The sequence below is a fragment of the Seriola dumerili genome, unplaced genomic scaffold (assembly GCF_002260705.1).
Source record: "Seriola dumerili isolate Sdu_G_001 unplaced genomic scaffold, Sdu_1.0 BDQW01000465.1, whole genome shotgun sequence".
In the NCBI taxonomy this organism is placed as follows: domain Eukaryota; kingdom Metazoa; phylum Chordata; class Actinopteri; order Carangiformes; family Carangidae; genus Seriola; species Seriola dumerili.
In genome coordinates, this window is record NW_019174720.1 from 668,441 (window position 1) to 677,468 (window position 9,028).

Below are 9,028 nucleotides of genomic sequence, written 5' to 3' on the forward strand. Positions count from 1 at the left end.
CGTAAGGACGAGTTAAACAGAGTTTTTTCAGAGGAGTTCTAGAGCTTCTCCCACCATAGCGATGATGTCATCCACTCTAGCTATGAACATTCTGTGCAATACACACCCATATAAAGTCTGAAACGGTCTAAAAATGACACAAAATGTAAACTGTGATTTTGTGTAAACCATAATAGTTGTCAAAATACCAATTTAACCTAAAAGAGTCCCGTTTAACGTTTTGACGAATAAGTGTGCAGAATAAGAATATACTGTATGTCTTCAATGCTATTGCATTGCAGGCACATAACTAGAATTACTATCTCACTGTTATATGCTTCTGCCAACCAGTTCAGTTGCATTAATTAGAATGTGAATTCTTGATTTATAGCCTAAAATGCTTTTTGTGAGGTCAGAGTGAACTTGACCACCAAAGGACAACAGGAGGGTTAAAATGATGAATCTCTCTTCAGTAGCATAATGATGATACTGTATTTGAGCATTTCACTGTAAGACACCATGATAGACTAGACCAGGATGTTCCTGTCTGATATCATCCTTATCATCCTGCATTTACAGCAACACTGTTATTCTTTGCTTGGATATATAATAACAATAATATTGATTGGGCTCTATTCATAAGGCTTCAATCACACAAATGCATGATGTGAACAGTGACGTGAAGTGTCCTGCAGACACCAGCAGCAGTATCGTACTCAATGTAAAGTCTATAACAGTGTGCGTTCTCCTCCTCAGGCTTTGGTTAGCTGTCTGGAGCTTCTGGAGGACCAGAGTGTGGACACCAGAGTCTGTGGATGCAAGGCCTTGGCTTGCCTCAAGGTAGAAACACATGGGGCTTTAATTTAATTATCCAAAGCTCATGGTCTAAAGTGCGCGGTGCAAATATATTCAGGGCATGTCCATGGCTCTATTCAGACCTGGTATTAACATCCGTCCCAGGTGATTCGATCACAAGTGCTCAGCTCTAAGTTCAGGCATGAACGCACCCATGACGCATTGAGGACACATTTGAGATCCAATCACTCAGACCACATTCAGAGGTGGTCTGGACCACGTGTCCACATTCTTTTAGCAGTGTGAACGTGAATGTGTCCTGGACCACACTGAAGGACCAACTACTCTACTGACGTCCTCTGTCACAGTCTGATTAGTCCCAACACAGTTTATACTGAAACCAAAATATTTTACTATTTCAAATGAGTAAAACCTGATTTCACTGTAGAGCTGTGAGCAGAGCATTGATTCACTCAACCCCTCCTTACCCCCCTCTCTCTCTCTCTTGCTTGCTCTTTCTCTCTCTCTCTCTCATACACACACACACACAAGCACATTGACAACAGACCCATCTGTCTGATTGGCTAAAAACAACAACACATACCTGTTTATTTTCATATAAAGCAGGAAAGTGAGATCTGATTATAAGTCGAGACACATTTGGAGACGCATTTTAAAGCCAGGTGTGAACTGACAAACTTATATCTGACCACTTGTGATCCGATCACTGAAGACGCTTGTTAATACCAGGTCTGAACAGGACCCATGTCACTTTTGCTATTTTAACAGTGGAAAAAACAGTCATGAACATGGTTCAAAGGGTTCTACTTAGTCTCTTGATTGATAATGGGAGTGTTTTGTGTGTAACATCCGATAAATCAATCACAGTGCCATCTCCCATTTCCTTTAAAAGCCAGGCACCTGCCTCAGTAGAAGCATCATCTGATAATGCTCCTTAAAATAGCAGTGAAATACTGAGCCACTGACTTCAGACCAGGTTTTTGTTGGTCAATCACTTTTCTGCTGCCTCAAGATAACAATGCACCAACAATGCTCCTGACCTCACTTCATTTTAAGACTAACACGCCCAAAGGTGCCAAGCATCAACCTCCAAGGCTGAAAAATGAAGCCAACACTGAAATGTCAAAACCTGCAGTTCCTCTAATGACCACTAGAGTCTGGCTCCAACAGTGAGTCAGTCCCCATAGACTCCCATGTTAAAATGTCCAACTTTACAGCAGAAATAAACATGTTTACAGCCTGGTACAAAAACCGTTTTGGTCTCTAGAGCTAATTTCCTCTTTCATGACAACTGTGTATATAACTCACCTGTTTACATTTTATTAAGCCTTAAAGTTACGTAGTTATGGGTGTGGCCTCTTTGAGTGACAGGTGAGTGAGCGTATACTTGCCACAAACCGACATGCAACAAAGTCTCAGCTCCACACACGCCCCACCTCTTTGTCCATTTTTGGGTTAGCTGGGAGTTAGGGGCAGAGTCAGGCACTGAAGTTAAGTCCATCTTTATTTACAGTCTATGATGGGCGCTCAGATGTGTATTTGCTATTTAAATAACATGGGCGCTGGACAGGAAAATGTCAACTGCATCAGTCTGAAACGAGCAAAGACCCTTGTGTTGTGCTTTCCGCCGGGTGTAAGATAGGGCACAGAGTTTGTTCTCTCATCCAGACTTGTTCCATTTTGTCATAATACTATTTTAGGGCAATGTTAGCTTGATAGTTTATGGCACAAACATGGTAAATATAACTGTCATAAAATTCTGGCTGTCTGCAGCTTGTTTGTTCTGTATGATACAGTTTGCCTTTGTGTTACTGACCACTTTCTTCCATCTGTTGTGTTTCCAGGCTAAAGAAAGTATTGACCAGCTAGTGTATCTCTGTCGGACGGACAAGGAGGAGGTCCGCGATGCTGCCAAACAAGCTCTGCTTGTGCTCGGTAATAACGGCCATCATAGATCAGGCTTTACAAACAGAGTAAAACACACAATAATGATGAAACACGTTAAAAACATTACATGTCAGTGGTATCATTAGAAGGCACTGTTTCCATGACTGGAGTGAATAGGATTGTAGTAGTTTTCAGTAGTGTACTTTAAGTCTTGGTCATGACCTTTTAAATAATAAGAATTGTAAAATCAGTTCTAAAGCAAACTGGGAGCTGGTGTAATGAAGCTGAATGGTCAGTGATGAAGGCTGTTCGTTGTTTGTTGTCTGTGGATGATTTATAAAGCTGTTTCACCCAAATCTGAGCACTAATGTCAGTTAGTATAATGTTGTCGTAACTGTTAGTAATGATGAGCAAAACTATGACAATAAGACTCATGTTGAGACACAATTAGCCTTAAATGACTGAATATGTATTAATGTTACTGCACATAATGCACTTGCTGCTTCTTATGCATATATTTAATTTAACTATGGTGACTGAAACATGCTTTTTGGTATTTTTCATCCATTCATTTTTTTTATTCCATTCATTCACATTTGTGACATAAGGTCATAAATAGTCAGAAAAAAGAAATATGCATCTTTCCTGTTTTCTGCTTTATCACTTTATCCAACACAAATGTATCCAGGAGGATTAATGCATTCATTCATTCATTCATTCATTCATTCATTCATTCATTCAATCATTCAATCATTCTCTTATTTGCTTTTTCCATGTTCTTGTTATCCATTCATTATGTGGAGCAGGGGAGGAGGGGAAGATGGCCCACAGACATGTGGAGACGTCTCAGGACAGCATACCAAGACTCTTCGCTCCAGGAAGCATGGCCAGCACAGCTTTCTAACCACACATACACACACACACACACACACACACACACACACACACACACACACACACACACACACACACACACATACATACACACACACACACACAAACCAGAAGGTCAGCCAGACAATATGAATACTGTGTATTGTGCAGTGCTTTGACACAGTATGCTGTTCTATTATATATACTGAAACATGCAAAGACAAATATGATCTATGATACACATTATATACACTGTCAGAGAGCTTACATTGATATTCACATGGAGGACAGACCTCTGCTTAACACTGGGCAAACATTTAAAATCAGTAAGCTACAAATATACCAGTTCATGTGATAACTACTCCTAGAATATCAGCTGGTAAAGATGCTGGAAAGAATGTATAATGTGAGCAGGCTGGAATGGAAGGATGGATAAAGAGAGGAATTGACAGATGGATACTGAAGGAAGAAGATGTGGAGTTAAGAGGACAGGGAGGAACATGTCTATATACAAGTCAGATGACTGGACAAACTCCTGTTCATCGCAGTTATGTCCTTCCATGGCCCAGACACAAATATTTTATGTTAAAATAATTAAAGGCACTTTTCTTGGCCTACTAAATGCCAAAAAATGTACAAAAGGTTAAGTGTCTTATGATTTCTGATATCAAAGTTTTATTATTTCACTCTCTGTGTTTTGACTGGTCACATGTTGAACCAGTAGACATGCTACAGAATAATACGACCCCAAGCTCCAGCTCCTTTTCTTTATGGACACTGCTGTCTCTGATTCAGGCTTTGATCAGTCCTGTTCCAGATGGACGACTGGTTCTGTGACATGTTGGCAAACTCAACATTAATGACACTAAATGGCTTTTCTCATACAGCTCTGTCTGCACTGTAGCCACTGGTTCTACTTATGCTTGTTGATTGCAGTTTTTGCCAGATGGCTGTGGTTACCTGTCTGCAGGAGTTGCACCAAGGCTGTAGTCCAGATCACTGTTAGAGTCCACATCTGACTGGTTCTCAGACCTAGTCGAGTGAGTGAGTCCCTATGAAACCAAATTTAGACAGAGACCAACTAAATATCAAATAGTATTTGATGAAGAATATCCCTCCACTGTGTTATAAGCTAACTATGAAAGTGTGATGTCTGTCACTGCACAGCCACACAACTGAGAGGTAACTGAAAGCATTGTGAGCAGACTCGAGAGCAGACTACAGCCCTGACTTTGCAACACTGTGAAATGCACTCACAAGCTGAGACTGTAGAGGAAGTTGTCACAGAAACAGTGACTGACTCACTGACATGGGAAAAATATTGGTTTGTGCTCAAAACACAGACGTTCTGAAATTATTGATCTTGTTCATATGAATTTCTTTTTCACTGCAGGAACAAGCAGAAGATTATTGAGACTGTGAACTCATTAAGATCCACAGAAACATCAGCCTGAAATATTGGATAGGTTCAGATTCTTTCTAATCTCTTTTATTATACTAAAGTCTACTTATTGGTTGCTGTATTTGTTGCTCCCGTCTGTTATGGCTCTGACCTTCGTAGCATGATTGCACTCACTCACCAAAAGAACAACCCTAACCCACTGTTCTCTTAGCAGCCTCCTCGCTGCATCCCTCTGCCTCCCTGACCTCTCCAAGAGCCGTGTGTGTTTTGTGTGTGACAGAGGAAGTTGGACAGAATGTTAAAACCCTGCTGAGGAGGTTTCTATGGAATATCTCTTTATCTTGAGATAACAAAACATTGTTTTCTGCTGATAATATCTCATTATCTTGGGATAATGAGCTTTGTTATCTGGAGATAATGGGATAAAAAATATTTGTGAGTATAGGCTTTCTCGGCTTCCGTAGGTTTCAGGAGGTTTCAGGTGCTGTAAGAGCGACATACTGAGGCCTCAAGAGATGTGATACAAATCCCCATGTCCTGCTGAAGTGAATATGAGGCTTCAGTAGGCTGCCCTCTGGAGGCACAGCAAAGAGACGTGTGTGTTCCTGCATTGAAAAAGAAAGATAAAAATTATAAACTACATCTTGAAGATCTTTATTTTTGAGTGCAAACCAGGACTTGTCTCCATTGAGTTGAACTTCATGCATGTTGAATCACATGCATGAGCATTAAAACTCTGATTTAGAGGATGACTTTAGAGTGTCCTGTGGGTCATAGGACTGTGTCAGAAGAGAGCCACACCCTGGGAAGCAAAGAAATGAATGAGATTTTTATTGGATTGTATTGGTTGATTTGATGAGAAAGGACAGGGTGTATGTTCTTTTACATTCGTCCTGGATCTTTCAGTGGAGCTGGAATCCTTTAGCCAAATGTATTATGAAGCTGCTGGTGACGGTTGAGCAGGTAGGGCTTCACTGTGATGCTCAGGGTGACATGATGTTGCTCATGCAGGGAGGGAACTCTGGGTGCAGTAGATACAGCAGCTCAAACAGCTGTAGTCAGTAGCCACTAATGCCACTGGCTTATTAACTGTGAATCGTCTTCCAGTTCAAAAGATAAAAATGAAAGCTTTTCATTCTCTGTCTTGCAGCCTTTTTGTTTCATGTTGTCAACACACTGGCAACAGGTTAAAAAGAGAAGTCACACTGTAGTTCTGGATAAAGACTGAGACTCTAGATACTGGATAAGTTGCTTCTGAATAGAGACTGGTTTAAACAATTCAGTGCCATCACTCTTTATAATATGACATAACTAACTCTTAATGGAAATACATATATGATTGTAAATTGTTTTTATCTAGCAGAGTCGTTGTTTGTAAATGTATACTTTGTTTTATGAAATGCATTTTTACTGTCGAAAATTATTCTCATTCATTCAACAATCAGTTTGAACTGATTCATTGAATGACACTAATCTGCTGTTAGTGGAGGTGGAGTCACTGAAAGGTTGTATTACTGTCACAGACTGCTGTGGAGGAGCAGACAGACGGATCACGCAGAGACAGACTGGTCCATGCGGGTCTGGGACCGGGTCAAATTCAGATCATTAAAAGTTGAACCTCTTACAGTGAATCATTGAAGATCTCTGGCTTTTAGAAAGCATAAGAATTTCCATCTGTCTGTCCATTTGTATCCTTCAACACTTGATCAGGAATAAGTAAAACATAACTAGGTTTCAATTCTGGCCCCAGACATGGGCTCATGAATTATTAAATGTCTGGTCTTACCACTGTTTCTGCAGATTAATGTCATTTACTACAAATAACAACTCAAATCTTTATAGTGCTACTGATTATTTTCCAAAGTAGGCACACTGCATTCACCAAAGAAAAACACTGAAGACTTTATTATTGACCTCAAAGTCAGTAATTTATAATTATGACTCAGTAATTTATAATTACACGATGTGTGTCTATTATGACAATTGATATTGTATATATCCATCTATTATGAGATGATGACCTTGTAATTACAAGACAGTTTCCTCATAACTTTAAAATATGATCCCACTGTTTTGTGAGTCTGAGTTACAGAGTAATGTTTTAGGATAACTGGTCTCCATTTATTTAAGCACAGTATCATCACAATACACATCATGTGTACAACAATAATGTGACTAAATGTAAACACAGAGCTGATGGTAACTGTGCTGTGAGGGATTTACCACACTCAAGCAAGCTTCACCTGTTTGTAACTTCACATTGTGAGTGAACACATTCAAAAATGTAAAGCAGCATTGCAAGCATGAAGTCAAGAATGTGGTTTTTAGTAAATGGGTAAAAAAGATGCAAAAACACTGGTATCATTCTTTGAACAGTGGTAATATTTCTTGGTAATATTTCTATTTGTGACTAAAGTCACCCAAAGCTTTCCTCAATGTGTGAAACTCAGTTACCCACACTGAGTTTTGACCAATAGGAGTGGAAATGCCAAAGTGTCCAGCCCCAGTGACTTCAGTCCTCCCTGCTTCATTAATTTCATTGTGACTCTGCTGACAGTGATGCTGCCACTCTGCCTTTTTCATTTCCTGAGCACCATTACTTGAGGGTCATCTCAGTCTGATGACTGATGAGAGTTTATCATTAGTATATTTATAATATATAGTTGTGTGGCAGGTTGCATACTCTATATTAGGTCTATGATGTATTAATGTTGACTCTGCACTGTTCTGGCAGTGAAAAAATAGAATTACTGCTGTGCGGTTGTTTGCCAACCAATCAAACTGCAGGAAATATGGTCACAACCTTTTCTTCCATTCCTGAGTTACAGTGTTGATTAATGGCCAGAAAAGTGTTTTTGCAGAACATTATGATGTCTCAGTGAAGTTGACCTTTGACCTTTTGGATATAAAATGTCATCACTTCATCATTTTATTCTTTTAGACATTTGTGTTAAATTGTGTCATGATTAGTGTATGAATTCTGGAATTATCGCCAAAACATTTTTTATGAGATCACAATGACTTGACCTTTGCCCTTTGACCACTAAAGTCTAATCAGTTGATTCTTGAGTGTGAGTGAACCAAATTTGAAGAAATTCCCTCAGGGCATTACTGAGACATCATGTTCATGAGAATGAGACTAACAGACGAACGGGCAACCTGAAAACATAATGCCTCCTCCTCTATCGCCAGTGCAGAGGCATAAAACCAGAAGAAGAAATTTGTGGTAACAGGAAATGATATGTGATTCCTAGCAGTGCTAGCGGCGGGGCTCTAGTTAAATCCACCACTTTGATCCAGATTAACTAAGATCAACAAATAATTAATGGATCTGTAAAATTTAGTTCAGACACTCATGTCCCCTTCAGGATGAATTGACAGACATCTTTTTTAGTGCCATCATCAGGTCAAAATCTCAGTTTGTCCAACTGGTTTAAGACCAAATTGCTGCAAAGCTAAAGACATTCCCATCAGCCTTAGCTGTACTTTATGTTTAGTAAATGTTAGCATGCTACCATGCTAAACTAATTTGGTGAACATTATACTAACTAAACATCAACGTGTTAGCATGCTGGTGTTAGCATTTAGCTCAAAGCCCCACTGTGCCTATGTAGAGCCTCACACAGCCGCTAGCCTGGCTTTAGACACCATTTTTAGCCCGCCCTTCAGGTTGTCTGTTCGTCCCATTCTCGTGGACATGATATCTCAGTAACACCTTGACAAATTTGGCACAAATATTCACTAGGACTCAAGGATGAACTGATTAGATTTTGGTGGTCAAAGGTCAAGGTCAGGGTCAGTGTGACCTCACAAAACATTTTTAGACTTCACAGCAAATATAACAAAATTTCACACAAATGGTTCATATTTTATATAAATCTGGATAAACAGGGATGTAATCTGAAACTAGTCTGAATGGAGGAGGGATAAAACCGCAAGACGGTTGTGTCCATCAACATCACACACAAATGTTGCAGTTTTAATCTGACTGCTGTCATTTACCTCACTGTATGATTTTTACTCAGTGTGTGAACATGCTACACGCTCAGAACAGTGGTTAGAGTTAGAGTA

At 39.6% G+C, this 9,028-nt stretch overlaps 1 protein-coding gene across 3 annotated transcripts in view; it reads left to right on the plus strand.

Moving 5' to 3' along the window:
- ripor1 (RHO family interacting cell polarization regulator 1) overlaps nucleotides 1–7,811 on the plus strand; it is a 120,713-nt gene extending 112,902 nt beyond the window's left edge. For all 3 annotated transcript variants that reach the window (XM_022762991.1, XM_022762990.1, XM_022762992.1), the window contains exons 22-24: nucleotides 736–819; nucleotides 2,640–2,730; nucleotides 3,489–7,811. In XM_022762991.1, the coding sequence (XP_022618712.1) occupies nucleotides 736–819; nucleotides 2,640–2,730; nucleotides 3,489–3,586 (273 nt within the window). In that variant the 3' untranslated portion in view covers nucleotides 3,587–7,811. The remainder of the gene's footprint in view (nucleotides 1–735; nucleotides 820–2,639; nucleotides 2,731–3,488) is intronic.
- The last annotated feature ends 1,217 nt before the right edge of the window (nucleotides 7,812–9,028 follow it).